At 46.1% G+C, this 17,677-nt stretch overlaps 1 protein-coding gene across 1 annotated transcript in view; it reads right to left on the minus strand.

Moving 5' to 3' along the window:
• Positions 1-207: 207 nt before the first annotated feature.
• LOC140737272 (ADAMTS-like protein 2) overlaps positions 208-17,677 on the minus strand; it is a 149,151-nt gene continuing 131,681 nt past the window's right edge. The window contains exons 17-19 of the mRNA XM_073063628.1: positions 15,884-16,060; positions 4,013-4,157; positions 208-1,849 (exon numbers count right to left, since the gene is read on the minus strand). Of these exons, the coding sequence (XP_072919729.1) occupies positions 1,734-1,849; positions 4,013-4,157; positions 15,884-16,060 (438 nt within the window). The 3' untranslated portion in view covers positions 208-1,733. The remainder of the gene's footprint in view (positions 1,850-4,012; positions 4,158-15,883; positions 16,061-17,677) is intronic.

Below are 17,677 nucleotides of genomic sequence, written 5' to 3' on the forward strand. Positions count from 1 at the left end.
CACCAGCAATTACAGAAGAGACGGTTTCACATCTCTTCTCCACTCTCTGCACAGAAGACGAAGCAGGTTTCGGCACTCCTTCTGACCGGCAAACGTACCTGGGATCACCCCGATGTGTCCGATGTGTGATGGAGACTCCCTCCGGGAGAGATCCAGACCATCCCATTCCATCCAAGCAAACACAAAACATCAAGTGCTCCAGAAGTCGTGTCATTTATTGCTGTACAGCTGTTTCTAATAATATAGCTACAGTACATCAATGATCTGTCATTGTAAAATTATTCTAAAGGGTTGCTGTACAATTAGCACTCGGCAGCATTCATTCACTGTTGTCAGATATTAAAGCCATGTTGATCTAACCAAAATACAACCTAGCATTGAAGGTGCCACAACACAAACTTAGATTTTAAAAGAATGTTAATTTCACCTTCCAATGCAGAAACAGGAGCACCTTCAACTGTAGAAAATTTTCACATCATTTGCAGTCTGACTGCAAGCAAACTTGCAACCAAAATGCATGCAAAAGAGAGTTACAACGTCACTTGCTAGATGTGCCACTGGGCAGGGCCTGCTTGCCTACAATAAAACACCGTCCTGCATGTGTGTCTATTCACTCACTCATTGCTCCTCCTGCAGTCTAAGGTGATTGTCAATTCGTTAACTGGGGAGAGTACACTGGACACAGAAGCAGACTCTCCCCCCCCCCCCCCCAACAATCCCTCCTGCTCTTTACACCTGCTGTGTATTATCTTTAGGGAGCAAGTATGTCAACAGTGTCATGCATTGTGGCACCTTCAATGCTAGGGTGCAGCCTCAACCGCAAATTCCCAAACTCAGGCATGCTGCTGTGGGAAACTACAAGGCCGAATGGACAGGATGGAGAGTGAAGGAGTTAAACAATGAAAGGCTGCATCTCTTTCACACTCCTGGGTTGCACAGCAGTGGAGAGGAAATGCAGGTTTGTAGCATTCTCAAGTTCTTCTGAGGGCTGGAGAGGGAAGTAGGTATGTGGAAGAGTAGAGAGACTGAAGAAACCTTGGTACAATATTAACTCTCTGGCTCTAGGTATGCTTGTAAACAATATCTAATACAGTACTTGCAAATGGTGGGAGATGTCAAGGTATTCAAATTAGTACCAGGTCAGCTTTTAAACATCTAACTTTTATTATTTACAAACCTGTCATCACAAAGGCCAAAGACTCTTTATGATATTTTACTGCCTGCGAATATCGTGGAATTACTGTTCTTAAAAGATCACTAGAAATGGTCAAATAGCAGCTAATCCTTTCAACCCAGATTCCGCATCTCTCACTGGGGCAACACTGACTGCTCCACAGCATTACAGAGTGAGCTGGCAGTGGGACAGCAGGAGTGCTGGCTGTTTTGGAAGATGGGTCACGGGCAGAGCTCTGGATTAAAGCCCTGATGAGTGAGGACGACACTTGAATGTGTCCGTGTCCGAGGCCCGTTGTCTGAGGAGGGCAGACCTCAGAACTGGGGCAGAATTAGGAACCGGTGGAATCTGGGATTGGGAAATAAGGCAGGACACACTGCCAACCTTGGGAACTAAGAAGAAAAGAGAGGATGAGTGGTAAAAGTTTGTGACTCCAATAAGTTATGGTGGGTGTGCTGGGATTTTGTTTTGAGCTTGTTTCAGAGGATTGTTTCTGGTTTACCTTTGCCTCCCAACCAATTTCCTATAGCTTCCCTGCAGGACTGAGTTGTCAGTGGATCTATGCCCTGTTCTTACAAGATCTGCAGCAGGCTTTCCTGTAGTACCAGTGTGTGCACAGCTTCACCTTCAGCACCAAAGCACAATTGGCCGTCACTTTATCCTGACAGTTGTCATCTGTGGGGTAAACAAATGAGGTTGAGATTTCACATTAGAATCAGAGGTTGATTTGCTATCCACTGATCATGCCACAAGGTCATTGAAATGTACAGCATAGAAACCCTGTCCTTTGGCCCATTGAGTCTGCACCGACTATCAACTACCCACTTACGCCAATCCTGTATTAGTTCCAGATTTTGTTCTCCACATATTCCCACCAACTGCCCCCGGATTCTACCACTAGTGGCTGATTAACTTTCTGAGCCCCACATCTTTGGGAGGGGGGATAGTGGAGCAACCGGAAGAAACCTACCCAGCCACAGGGAGAGCATGCAAACTTCACAAAGACAGCACCAGACCAGAACTGAACCTGGGTCTCTGGTATTGTGATGCAATGGTTCTGCCATCTGTGCCACCATGCCCCTCATTTACCTCTTTCCCTGCAAAACCACTATTATCCCTTCCACTCCCTCTGTTATTCCCCAAACCACCCAATCACCTTCCATTACCAAGTCCACAGAATGCAGGTTGAGCACTAGACTAAACAACATTTTTCATTTTTAAATGATCCCAGAGCAACCTAGTACATAATCAGATGATATAATGCCAGCTTTAAACTTGCCACACAGAGAGTGCATACTCCAGAGAGCACAAATAACCTCTGTGTATTCTTGGGAACAGTAATCCTATCAAAATAAACTCTGCAGTAAGAACTCAATCCAGTGTTGTAGTTAAATAGCCTGTTCAGCATCTTCAATGGGAATTGGATTTTTAAGCAGTGATAGTGTTGCTTTACGTAGCTTTTGGTGTGGAAATATGCTCCAGGTATTGAGTTTTAGCTGCCCTGTGTCTCAACAACAACAGACTGGCCAAGACACACTGTAGGGCTTGACAATGAAGCACTCAAAGGGCAGCTGCACAAAAGGTAGGCCCTTCCTGTAATGTTAATTACACAGCTGGCATTTCATCATCCTGATCAATGCTAGAGTGTTCCTTGGAATCGGAAACAATGAATTAATAAAATAAAGAGAGAAACATTTGCTGCAGCACACAAAAGCACTGAGGTGATCAAGGGTGCAAGACACCAGGCCTGGATGCTATCAGCAGGATTCAATAGGAAATGACGATTTAATACAGGACTATGAATTGGATTGGCAGCTCACGATGGGGTGTGAATTGATGATTCGTGGTGAGTGCAAGCTGGATTGGTAATTCAGGTCTTGTTGTAAATTTGATCGGCGATTCATGCCTACGTCGTGGACTATCTCACCTGAACCCTCAACACCACATCTGCACTCAGGAAAGCACAGCAGCATCTCCACTTCCTGAGGAGACTGAGGTGAGCGAGGCTCAACCCCCTCCACCCCCACCCCATTCTAACAAATTTTTACAGGAACACCATTGCTAATGTCCTAACCAGCTACATCACTAGTCTGGTACGGGAATTGCAAAGCATCTGACTGCAAGATCCTACAAAGGATTGTGAGGACTGTGGAGAGGATCATTGAGGTCCCTCTTCCAACCATCAGAGATATTTATTAGGAGCGCTGCATATGCAGGGCCCTTAGCACTGTCAGTAACCCCTCCCTTCCATGCCACAATCTCTTGACCCCCTACCATCAAGCAGAAGGTACTGCAGCATTATGACAAGCACTGTTCACAGGGGAAACAACTTCTTCTCCCAGGCCATGAGACGACTGAACTCCCTGCCACCACTCAGATCTCATCACTTATGGAGCCCTAGTAGCTTACTATTTACTTTTTAACTTGAGTCGTAAATGCAGCTTATGCCAAATGTCAATCTTCTGGAATATATTTTATTATTGTTAACATATTTGTGGTAATATTACTTTCCCTGTTGCGTGTGAGTTCTATGTACTGCAGTGTGCACCTTGGTCTGGAGGAACATTGTTTCATTGGGCAGTATACATGTGTATATTTGAATAACAATAAGTTTGAACTTCAACTTGAATTGGTTTGATTCACACAAGGTGTAAAATGTGTTGGTGATTAAGCTACTGGTAGTGAACTAGATTGGTAATTCAGGCCAGTAATTGATGTTTCAGGTCCTTGTGGTACATTAATGAATTGAACTCAGGTCGGGGTGTGAATTGGGTTGGTATTTGATGTCTGGGCATGAACTGGATTGATATTGTAGACCTTTAGCTGCTGTGATCTTACCTGGTGCATCTGTAGGACAGGGTTGAACTTCACAGGTCTCTTTTGTCTCTGGTTTTGTGGATGGATCACATCCTTGTCCAATCTCATCGCCTTGGTAACATTTCACCTCCCGAACTTTGACACCACTGCCACAAGTCTTACTGCACTGTGCCAGAATGAGATCAGTGTTAGTCATAGTACACTGCCATCTGCAGGTTGCCTTCTGTAAATGCAAACTGTAGCCATTTAATTTTCCAATAATCTCCTTAAGCAAACGGTGTGCCAATGATCCTGTACTTAAATATGCCATCAGAATAAAGGGTGGAAATGCCAAGAAAAGACCTTTGGTCTGGTATCAGCATTTATCAGATACTTAAAATCTTCCAATATTGGTCTATTTCCACCACACATATCGAAGATTTTAGATTCTTACCGTCAAGTAAAGCACTCTCACACTAGCCAGAGAATATATTAAATATGGAATTCAGATTTACATTTTAAAATATTAACATAATAAAAATGTCATATTTCTTATTCTTCACATTTCTCTGAGACATAGAGGAGAACATTCCAGCCCATGGGGTCTATGCCAACTCACAGAACAATCTGATTTCCCACTAATTTTCCCCCTCACCTATTCACTCCACATCTTTTCTAAGCAACAATATTAAACAACACGTTGCATCAGGACAAAAGGACGGACAAGAACAGTACAGAAGGCTGAGAGGCATTCAAATTCAAGAGGGGCGCAAATGTAAAGTTACCTATAACAAGAAAATGGTTAGAGGGATACAAGGAAGATTTATATTTTATACCTGGAAGAAACTTTAATATATAGATTTCTTTTTCAGAATCGGGTTTAATATTACTGGCATGCGTCATGAAATTTATTGTGTTCTGGAAGCACTGCAGTGCAATCCATAATTTTTGTTAAACTATAAATTATAATACATAGGAAAATTAAATAAGTAGCACAAAAAGAGAGGGGAAAAAGAACTGAGGTTGTGTTCATGGATTCACTGTCCATTCAGATATCTGACAAAGGGGGAAGAAGCTGTTCCTGAAACTTTGAATGCGTGTCCTCAAGCCCCTTGATGGAGCAATGAGAAGGGACAATGAGAAGGGACATGGTCTGGGTGATGGGGATCCTTAATGATGGATGCTGTTTTTTTGAAGTCTCACCCTTTGAAGATGTTATCGGTGCTGGGGAGGCTAGTACCCATGATGGGGCCGGCTGAGTTTACAACTTTCTGCAGCAGTTTCAAATCTCATGCCGTGGCCCCACCATGCCAGATGATGATGCAACCCGTTAGAATGTACATCTGTAGAAATTTGCAAGTGCCTCTGGTGACATACCAAATCTCCTCAAACTCATAATGAAATATATCCACTATTGTGTCTTCTTTGTAACTGCATCAATATGTTAGGCCCAGGATAGACCTTCCGAGATGTTGATACCAGGAACTTGAAACTGCTCAACCTATCCACTGCTGATCCCTCAACAAGGACTGGTGTAATTCCCTCAACTTATCCTTCCTGAAGTCCACAATCAACTCCTTGGTCTTAGTGATGTTGAGAGCAAGGTTCTTGGTGCAACACCACTCAACCAGCTGATCTATCTCATTCCTGTACGTTTCCACGTCACCATCTGAAGTTCTGCCAACTACCGTTCTGTCATCAGCAAATTTATATATGGCATTTGAGCTGTGCCTAGCCACATAATCATGGGTATAGAGTAGAGCAGTGGGCTAAGCATGCATCCTTGTGACGTGCCAGTGATGAATGTTATCAAGGAACAGGATAATTCTGATCCACACAGACTGTGATATCCCAGTGAGGAAGTCAAGGATCCAGTTGCAGAGGGAGGTAGAGGCTCAGGATTTGAAGGTTGTTGATTAGAACTGAGGGCATGATTGTGTTGAATGCTGAGTTGTAATCAATAAACAGCAGTCTGAAGTAGGTATTTCTATTGTCCATATGATCCAAGTCCGGATAGAGAGCCAGTGATATCGCACTTGCTGTAAACCTGTTGTGGCAAAGGGCAAGTTGTAGTGGGTCCAGGTCCCTGCTTGGGCAGGAGCTGATTCTAGCCATGACCAACCTCTCAAAGCACTTCATCACAGTAGATGTGAGTGCACCTGGGTGATAGTCATTGAGGCAGCTCACCCTGCTCTTCTTGGGCACTGGTATAATTATTGCCCTTTTCAAACAGGTAGGAACCTCTGACTACAGCAGTGAGAGACTGAAGATATAGTTGAACACTCCCACCAGTTGATTAGCACAGGTTTTCAGAGCCCTACCACGTACACCATCGGGTACAACCTCTTGCATGGGTTCACCCTCTTGAAAGATATTCTAACGTTGGCCTCTGAGACAGAGATCACAGGGTCATCAGATGCTGCAGGGATTCACACAAGTGTTGTTTTATTCTCCCTTTCAAAGCATGCATAAAAGGTACTGAGTTCATCTGGGAGTGAAGCATCACAGCTAATCGTGATATTAGGCTCTGTTTTGTAGGAAGTAATGCCCAGTCTGGCAGGGTTTGCAGGACATGGGTTTGATTCTGTCTCTAACCTCAACTGGAATTGTTTTTTTCACTCTTAAATAGCCTTCTGTAGGTCATACCTGTACTTCTTGTATAGTTCTAGATCACCAGTCTTGAATGCAAGAGATTTAGCTCTCAGCCCACGATGAATCTCCTGGTTCATCCACTGCTTTTGGTTTGGGTATGTCCAGTATGTTCTCAAAGGTACACATTCATTCACAGGTCTTGGTGAAGTCAGTGACAAATTTGGCATATTCATTCAAATTCATAGCTGAACTCCTGAATGTTGTCCAGTCCACAGACTCAAAGCAATCCAATAAGCACTCCTCCTCCTCCCTTGACCATACCTTCTTGGTCCTCACTACTGGTGCTGTGGTCTTTAGTGTTTGCCTATATGCCAGGAATAGAAGTACAGCCAGCTGATCGAACTTTCCAAAGTGTGTGCGTGGGATAGCATGATAAGCATTCTTGATGGTGGTATAACAGCAGGGAAGTGTGTTTGTTCTTCTGGTTCCACAGGTGATATGTTGGTGGTAGTAATTCAGTGACTTCTTCAAGCTGACCTGGCTGAGATCCTCCCCTCTCCCCACAAGGATAGAGGAAGCATCCTTGCGCTGTTTCATGCCTGCTCAGCTCCTCCAGTGCCAGCCTGAAGTTGGCCTGAGTTGGAATGGACACCACCACTAGGATGATGGCAGAAAACTCCCTCTGCTGCAGGTGAGCAAGACAAACACAACCGTCATGTTGGTGCACCATGATGATGATCACGAAGCATATTCCCCCTCCCCTACTTTTAAAAGACTGAGAAGTCCTGTCTTTGCAGATAATGGCAAAGCTGTCAGGTTGCAGTGCTGCATCAGAAGTGGCAGGTGATAGCCATGTTTTGGTGAAGCGAAGTATATAGCAGTCCCTGATATCCCTCTGGTACTGCAAACTTGCTCTGAGGTCTTCAGTTTCGTGTTCCAGAGACTGTACATTTGCAGCAGGATTGTTGAGCGTGCGGCTCTAAGGCCTCAGCATTTCAATCATACTAGTAGACTAGCGTGCCACTTCCACCTCTGTTTTCGGAAAGGGGAGCTGCATTCACAACCAGAGAATGCCATCCAAGTTTTGTCAATTTTGAGTATTAATAGATTTTTTTTTTTAAACGTCTTAAACTTATACGGCTTACTGAAGTACCCACGGATGTGACTGTGGATTTCAGCTGTAGTAGTCCTGTGGGAATATTCCATGATTTCCATCTGATTTGCACGCAAAGAATCATCACTTATCAGTGCCATCTCACTGGAAGCAAAATGGTGCCGATCAGTGCATGTGGTTAGGGTCTGGAACATTTGAGAGGGTGTTAACATATGGACTCTCAATACTTTAGGATGAACATTTGAATTGCTAAGGTACAGATGGCAATGGCCCGAGAGCTGGTAAACAGGATTAGTATAGATGGTCAGCATGATGAGAATGGGCCGAGGGGCCTGTTTCTATGCAAATTGATTCTGACCATGAATCTGAATGGATGATGAGCACTTGAAAATTGAGCACCAGCAACAGCCAAGGTGAGTCAGCAGTGATGGGTAGGAAACATATGGTTGGGTTAGGGAATGGCCAGAGCTCTCTAGATAGGGAAAAGATTGCCCACGAGTACAGAGAACTTGATGGGTGGTGCAGATGGGGGGGTGTGGAGAGAGAGAGAAGGCATGTTGATGCAGCAGGTAGTGCTATCTATGCGACTTCCCCCAGCTCTGATGAAAACTTGGGTGCTATCTGGCTGAACTTTACAATTCAGCCCTGTGACCACAGATTTCCTCTGGGTACTCCAGCTTCATCCCAAATTTGGTTACTGACAACTACATCCAAGTGCAGGTAACTTGGCAGGGGGGTGGGAACCGAAGTGAAGGGACTCAAGATGGGATGGATGGCTACACAAAAAGCAAAGGTAGCATGCAGTCAGTCAGTCAGGAAGGGCAGGCAAATGACAGGACAAAATTGCAGCCAGCAGGGACAGTATCAGTGCATTAGGGATGCAGAATCAAAAGGGGCAGCCAATACAGTACTCAAAGTGCACGGAGTATTAGAAATAAGGTGGATGATCTTGTTGCACTTTTACAGATTGTCAGGTATGATATTGTGGCCATCACTAGTTGTAAGTGGGAGCTGAATATCCAAGGTTACACATTGTATTGGAGGGATAGAAAGGTCGGCAGAGGGGATGGTGTGGCTCTGCAGGTAAAGAATGGCATCAAATCATTAGAAAGACGTGACATAGGATTGGAAGATGTTGAATCTTGTGGGTTGAGTTGCAAGGGTAAAAGGACCCTGGTGGCAGTTATATACAGACTCCAAACAGTAGCTGAGATGTGGACTACAGATTACAACAGGAAATAGAAAAGGAGTGTCAAAAGGGCAATGTTATGATACTCACGGGAGATTTTAAAATACAGGTCAATTGGGAAATGGATCTCAAGAGAGTGAATTTGTTGAATGCCTGCAAGATGGCTTTTTAGAGCAGTTTGTCATTGAGCCAACTAGGGGATCAGCTAAACTGGATTGGGTGTAATGTAATGAACTGGAGGCAATCAGGGAGTTTAAGGTAAAGGAACCCATAGGAGGTAGTGATCACAATATGGAGTTCAACTTGAAATCTGATAAGAAAAAAAGTAAAGTCTTACATAGCAGTATTTTAGTGGAGTAAGGGAAATTACAATGGTATGCGAGAGGAATTGGCCAAAGTAAATTGGAAAGAGATGTAGGCAGGGATATCAGCAGAGCAGCAATAGCTTGAATTTCGGGGAAAAATGAGGAAGGTGCAGCATAGGTGTAATCCAAAAACAAAGAAATACTCAAATGGCAAAATCGTACAACTGTGGCTGACAAGGGAAGTCAAAGCTAATGTAAAAGCAAAAGAGAGGGCATACAACAAAGCAAAAATTAACAGGAAGACAGATGATTGGGAAGTTTTTAAAAACCTACAGAATGCAACTAAAACAATCATGAGGGGAGAAGCTGCAGAGAGAAGCTGCAGGGGTAAAAGGAAGAGGAGGGGGAAGGGGGAGGTGGGAAATGGGATCGATGGCATTCCTCTGCTGAATGACTGCATGGGTCCAATGGGCCAAATCACTTTGTGTTGTAGTAAGCAAGGATCATTCAGCAGAGGTAAAAAGCTGAGTGAAGGACATTACCAGGGTGGAAATAGAAGCTCATGGTTCTAATAGGGGGTTCTAATCCAAACTGTGAGTCAACTCTGATGGCAAGATCAGGATATGGAGTACGCATGCTCTACAACACTGCCTGATGCCGACTGTGCCGAGAGCTCTGTGCTGAGAGGGCACAGAGCGACCACTCCCCACTGAACATTGACGGCTCCTCGGTAGAGATCGTCAAGAGCACCAAATTTCTTGGTGTTCACCTGACAGAGAATCTCACCTGGTCCCTCAACACCAGCTCCATAGCAAAGAAAGCCCAGCAGCGTCTCTACTTTCTGCGAAGGCCGAGGGAAGTCCATCTCCCACCCCATCCTCATCACATTCTACAGGGGTTGTATTGAGAGCATCCTGAGCAGCTGCATCACTGCCTGGTTCGGAAATTGCACTCTCAGATCGCAAGACCCAGCAGCAGATAGTGAGGTCAACTGAGAAGATCACCAGGTTCGCTCTTCCCACCATCACAGACATTTACACTACACACTACATCCGCAAAGGAAACAGCATTATGAAGGACCTATTGCATCCCTCATACAATCTCTTCTCCCTCCTACCATCTGGGAAAAGGCTCTGAAGCATTCGTGCTCTCATGGCCAGACTATGTAACAGTTTCTTCCCCCAAGCCATCAGACTCCTCAATACCCGAAGCCTGGATTGACACCTTGCCCTATTGTCCTGTTTATTATTTATTGCAATGCCTGCACTGTTTTTGTGCACTTTATGCAGTCCTGTGTAGATCTGTAGTCTAGTGTAGCTTTCTCTGTGTTGTTGGATTTTTTTTTAAAGTAGTTCTGACTAGTTTTTGTACTATGTCATGTAACACCATGGTCCTGGAAAATGTTGTCTCATTTTTACTATGCACTGTACCAGCAGTTATGGTAAAAATGACAATAAAAGTGACTTAACTTGACTTGTTGTTAATTTTTTACTTGAATTTGAATCAGGCACACAGTTGGCATAATAATTCTATTCACACTTGGCTGGGAAGGTGCTGACGTTGTGAGCAAACAGTAACAAGGTGAACATTATGAAGTGACAGTGCAGGCTGACCACTCCAGTCAGCATCAGCACACAGCAAGTTAAGGCAGCCAGTGGCAATGTTAATCTGCCAGAGGACAGCAGCAGCATTGCAGCTTACATTGTCCAAAGGTGAGGAATAGTGGCTGATTGAGAACCCCATGTCTAAAGCTATCCTGCATGAAGTCAAAAAGCTGCACAGCACAAAACCTCTTCAGCCCAACACTCCATGTTGACCAGCAGTGAAGGGGTAGAAAGAAATCTCAAGCAGCAGACAATTCAGTGACCCATTTCACACCATGCCCAGGTACACCCTAATCTTCCGTCCAGCCAAATCAGTGACCCATTTCACACCATGCCCAGGTACACCCTAATCTTCCATCCAGCCAATTCAGTGACCCATTTCACACCATGCCCAGGTACACCCTAATCTTCCATCCAGCCAATTCAGTGACCCATTTCACACCATGCCCAAGTACACCCTAATCTTCCATCCAGCCAATTCAGTGACCCATTTCACACCATGCCCAGGTACACCCTAATCTTCCATCCAGCCAAATCAGAGACCCATTTCACACCATGCCCAGGTACACCCTAATCTTCCGTCCAGCCAATTCAGTGACCCATTTCACACCATGCCCAGGTACACCCTAATCTTCCATCCAGCCAATTCAGTGACCCATTTCACACCATGCCCAGGTACACCCTAATCTTCCATCCAGCCAAATCAGTGACCCATTTCACACCATGCCCAGGTACACCCTAATCTTCCATCCAGCCAATTCAGTGACCCATTTCACACCATGCCCAGGTACACCCTAATCTTCCATCCAGCCAATTCAGTGACCCATTTCACACCATGCCCAAGTACACCCTAATCTTCCATCCAGCCAATTCAGTGACCCATTTCACACCATGCCCAGGTACACCCTAATCTTCCATCCAGCCAATTCAGTGACCCATTTCACACCATGCCCAGGTACACCCTAATCTTCCATCCAGCCAATTCAGTGACCCATTTCACACCATGCCCAGGTACACCCTAATCTTCCATCCAGCCAATTCAGTGACCCATTTCACACCATGCCCAAGTACACCCTAATCTTCCATCCAGCCAATTCAGTGACCCATTTCACACCATGCCCAGGTACACCCTAATCTTCCGTCCAGCCAAATCAGAGACCCATTTCACACCATGCCCAGGTACACCCTAATCTTCCATCCAGCCAATTCAGTGACCCATTTCACACCATGCCCAGGTACACCCTAATCTTCCGACAAGCCAAATCAGAGACCCATTTCACACCATGCCCAGGTACACCCTAATCTTCCGTCCAGCCAATTCAGTGACCCATTTCACACCATGCCCAGGTACACCCTAATCTTCCATCCAGCCAATTCAGTGACCCTTTTCACACCATGCCCAGGTACACCCTAATCTTCCGTCCAGCCAAATCAGAGACCCATTTCACACCATGCCCAGGTACACCCTAATCTTCCGTCCAGCCAAATCAGAGACCCATTTCACACCATGCCCAGGTTCACCCTAATCTTCCGTCCAGCCAGTTCAGTGACCCATTTCACACCATGCCCAGGTACACCCTAATCTTCCGTCCAGCCAATTCAGTGACCCTTTTCACACCATGCCCAGGTACATCCTAATCTTCCGTCCAGCCAATTCAGTGACCCTTTTCACACCATGCCCAGGTACACCCTAATCTTCCGTCCAGCCAATTCAGTGACCCATTTCACACCATGCCCAGGTACACCCTAATCTTCCGTCCAGCCAATTCAGTGACACCTTTCACACCATGCCCAGGTACACCCTAATCTTCCATCCAGCCAATTCAGTGACCCATTTCACACCATGCCCAGGTACACCCTAATCTTCCATCCAGCCAATTCAGTGACCCATTTCACACCATGCCCAGGTACACCCTAATCTTCCATCCAGCCAATTCAGTGACCCATTTCACACCATGCCCAGGTACACCCTAATCTTCCATCCAGCCAAATCAGAGACCCATTTCACACCATGTCCAGGTACACCCTAATCTTCCGTCCAGCCAATTCAGTGACCCATTTCACACCATGCCCAGGTACACCCTAATCTTCCATCCAGCCAATTCAGTGACCCATTTCACACCATGCCCAGGTACACCCTAATCTTCCGTCCAGCCAATTCAGTGACCCATTTCACACCATGCCCAGGTACACCCTAATCTTCCATCCAGCCAATTCAGTGACCCATTTCACACCATGCCCAGGTACACCCTAATCTTCCATCCAGCCAATTCAGTGACCCATTTCACACCATGCCCAGGTACACCCTAATCTTCCATCCAGCCAATTCAGTGACCCATTTCACACCATGCCCAGGTACACCCTAATCTTCCATCCAGCCAATTCAGTGACCCATTTCACACCATGCCCAAGTACACCCTAATCTTCCATCCAGCCAATTCAGTGACCCATTTCACACCATGCCCAGGTACACCCTAATCTTCCGTCCAGCCAAATCAGAGACCCATTTCACACCATGCCCAGGTACACCCTAATCTTCCATCCAGCCAATTCAGTGACCCATTTCACACCATGCCCAGGTACACCCTAATCTTCCGACAAGCCAAATCAGAGACCCATTTCACACCATGCCCAGGTACACCCTAATCTTCCGTCCAGCCAATTCAGTGACCCATTTCACACCATGCCCAGGTACACCCTAATCTTCCGTCCAGCCAATTCAGTGACCCTTTTCACACCATGCCCAGGTACACCCTAATCTTCCGTCCAGCCAAATCAGAGACCCATTTCACACCATGCCCAGGTACACCCTAATCTTCCGTCCAGCCAAATCAGAGACCCATTTCACACCATGCCCAGGTTCACCCTAATCTTCCGTCCAGCCAGTTCAGTGACCCATTTCACACCATGCCCAGGTACACCCTAATCTTCCGTCCAGCCAATTCAGTGACCCTTTTCACACCATGCCCAGGTACATCCTAATCTTCCGTCCAGCCAATTCAGTGACACATTTCACACCATGCCCAGGTACACCCTAATCTTCCGTCCAGCCAATTCAGTGACCCATTTCACACCATGCCCAGGTACACCCTAATCTTCCATCCAGCCAATTCAGTGACCCATTTCACACCATGCCCAGGTACACCCTAATCTTCCGTCCAGCCAATTCAGTGACCCATTTCACACCATGCCCAGGTACACCCTAATCTTCCGTCCAGCCAATTCAGTGACCCATTTCACACCATGCCCAGGTACACCCTAATCTTCCGTCCAGCCAATTCAGTGACCCTTTTCACACCATGTCCAGGTACACCCTAATCTTCCATCCAGCCAATTCAGTGACCCATTTCACACCATGCCCAGGTACACCCTAATCTTCCGTCCAGCCAATTCAGTGACACCTTTCACACCATGCCCAGGTACACCCTAATCTTCCATCCAGCCAATTCAGTGACCCATTTCACACCATGCCCAGGTACACCCTAATCTTCCATCCAGCCAATTCAGTGACCCATTTCACACCATGCCCAGGTACACCCTAATCTTCCATCCAGCCAATTCAGTGACCCATTTCACACCATGCCCAGGTACACCCTAATCTTCCATCCAGCCAATTCAGTGACCCATTTCACACCATGCCCAGGTACACCCTAATCTTCCATCCAGCCAATTCAGTGACCCATTTCACACCATGCCCAGGTACACCCTAATCTTCCGTCCAGCCAATTCAGTGACCCATTTCACACCATGCCCAGGTACACCCTAATCTTCCGTCCAGCCAATTCAGTGACACCTTTCACACCATGCCCAGGTACACCCTAATCTTCCATCCAGCCAATTCAGTGACACCTTTCACACCATGCCCAGGTACACCCTAATCTTCCGTCCAGCCAATTCAGTGACACCTTTCACACCATGCCCAGGTACACCCTAATCTTCCGTCCAGCCAATTCAGTGACCCATTTCACACCATGCCCAGGTACACCCTAATCTTCCATCCAGCCAATTCAGTGACCCATTTCACACCATGCCCAGGTACACCCTAATCTTCCGTCCAGCCAAATCAGAGACCCATTTCACACCATGCCCAGGTACACCCTAATCTTCCGTCCAGCCAATTCAGTGACCCATTTCACAGCATGTCCAGGTTCACCCTAATCTTCCGTCCAGCCAATTCAGTGACCCATTTCACACCATGCCCAGGTACACCCTAATCTTCCGTCCAGCCAATTCAGTGACCCATTTCACACCATGCCCAGGTACACCCTAATCTTCCGTCCAGCCAAATCAGAGACCCATTTCACACCATGCCCAGGTACACCCTAATCTTCTGTCCAGCCAATTCAGTGACCCATTTCACAGCATGTCCAGGTACACCCTAATCTTCCGTCCAGCCAATTCAGTGACCCATTTCACACCATGCCCAGGTACACCCTAATCTTCCGTCCAGCCAATTCAGTGACCCATTTCACACCATGCCCAGGTACACCCTAATCTTCCGTCCAGCCAATTCAGTGACACATTTCACACCATGCCCAGGTACACCCTAATCTTCCATCCATCCCCTCAACCCAATCCTCATTCTTTCTCCATTAACAGCCTCAGTTTAAAAAGCTGGCCAGAATAAGCAGCAATGGTGTGGTATGTGAGTGAGTGTTAATGTATCAGGGCCAATGATCTGAGATTCTGTGTTTCACACAATTCCCACTGGGGGGGGGGGGAAGAGGTGAAGATCAGGTGTGGAGGATGAGGAGGGTGGGAAACAAGAGAGGGAAAATGCTTCATAAGCCTGTCCCACCACCCAAATGAATGATCATTAATCCGAACTGCAAAAAGTCATTGGCCTGTACTCTGTAACCTTGAAATAGTGACCCAACAAAACTCTACAGAATCCATCCCTGTAATATCAGCGTCACCCAATCAGGCAGAATCCACAGCAGACTAGATGTTTTGCCAATTTCACTCCTAAACAGCCAAGTTCTAGCTTTAAGGTTTAACCCAAACTCCTCATGGGCTTTGATTGCCCCCCTGTTGGTGGGAACAGTTACTTTGCCTCTGAACTCTCAGAGAGTTGTTTGAATCAGACTTTTAACCACTGAGTTTGCTCACCTGCGACCAGGAGGTTTTGAACCACTTTGAACAGGGCCTCTCAAAACAGGCAGCCTCCTCATCAGGCTTCTTGGTGTGTCTGCATTGTCTCTCCTCGTACTCCTTGTAAATTCCGTTTTCCAAGCCGGCACACAAAATCCTTCGGGTCTTCCTGCCTCGACCACAAGTAGCATTACACTGAAACGGGAGGTCAGCCATTTATTGAAGTCAGTTGATCCCGACAACACCAGAGGGAGCCCGAGAGCCATCAACTGAGTCACAGATCATCTCTTTCAACGTCAAAGCAGCACTCACCCAGCAGCTCTATCAGAACACTACAGCAACCCCATCAGAATATCAGAGCCATCATTAACACGTTTTGTAACCCAGCTCTGCAATGTAGCTCCACTACTTCAGATCGCCGCAGACCTGGGTTCAATCCTGATACTGGGAGACATCTGTGAACAATCTGCACTTGGATTTCACCTGGCAGGCAGGTGAATGGTAGAATCTGGCAGAAGTGTATAATTATTGTAAATGGGTGGTTGATAATTTGTGCAGAAGGATTAGAGTTCCATGCTGTACAACTCCAACATGGCTGGCTTATTGGTAAGATCCTAAATAAAAACCAACAAAAATTATTTTGTGGTGGGCCCAAATATCCATCCGTCATCAATCAAAGCTGGCTCTGCCATCTGCCTTGGAACCTCGTGGTGTGAAACCTCAGCTCCTGCAGCTACCATAGGGCAGGAGGTACACAAGTTTAAAGTTTCACACCATGAGGTTCAGGAACAGCTACTTCCTTTCAACCATTCAGTTCTTGAACCAACCTGCACAACCCCGAATGCTAACCCAGTCCTTCAAACCCTGACCATTTTGATCACTTTGTACTAAAGTGGACTTTTTTCTGTTCTAATTGTGTTCTTCCTTGTAAAATTGTCAAGTTTATATTCTACTTGTGAATGTTAGGTTTCTGATTTTTTTTCTCTGCATCTGTGCACAAACGTACTTGTGCTTTTGAAAATAAACTCAACTTCAACTGTCCAAGGAAAAACATTTCAAAGTCAAAGTACAACAAGACTGGGAGAGTGTGCTCAATTGTTAGGCTACAGGGATAAGGTTGTTTCCATCTACCAGCCCACCTCAGATCTGCAACGTCGTATCCACCCCTCCCTCGCCATGGTTCTAGACATCACTCCGCCCAGACTCTCAGGGACTAATCAACTGCTGGAAGACCTCCCCTGGAGTTGAGATGCAGCTGTTTGACCCACTGTAGGATACACACAAAACTCATGTTGTGAAGTCTTTACCATTATTTCAGCAACTGTGCAATTCCCTAGACCAGTGGTGAGTGGAAAACATCAGGTCAAGCAGCTACTGCTGACTGATTTCATGCCCGTAACTCAAAGAGCACATGGTCCACTGCCAGGGCAGGGACACCGGAGGCCAGATCTCAGTACCCAGTGGTTGAGGTCCCGCAAATTCCAGTCAATGGGACTCGCATTAGAGCCACATAGCCCAGAGGAGACATTGGGAATTGAATGCTAGTTATATTGTGTCCTCCGGCATGGGTAAGGTGGGCCATTACCAGAGTGTTGAACACAACCATGAGGCAACATCTACGGACTGAGACTTCAGTCACATCCCAACTAGCTGTCATCAAATCTCAGAATGCTCACGCCTCCCATTCAAGCTGAGCTAATGGCTGATTACCATGGACAGATCCTTACTGGAGGTACATCCATTTATCTGGTCAGAGAAATGGGTCCTGTACACCATGGAGTCCTGTGGCACGCCATTCTTTAAAGATAACTT

Source organism: Hemitrygon akajei, chromosome 12 (assembly GCF_048418815.1).
Source record: "Hemitrygon akajei chromosome 12, sHemAka1.3, whole genome shotgun sequence".
Taxonomy (NCBI): domain Eukaryota; kingdom Metazoa; phylum Chordata; class Chondrichthyes; order Myliobatiformes; family Dasyatidae; genus Hemitrygon; species Hemitrygon akajei.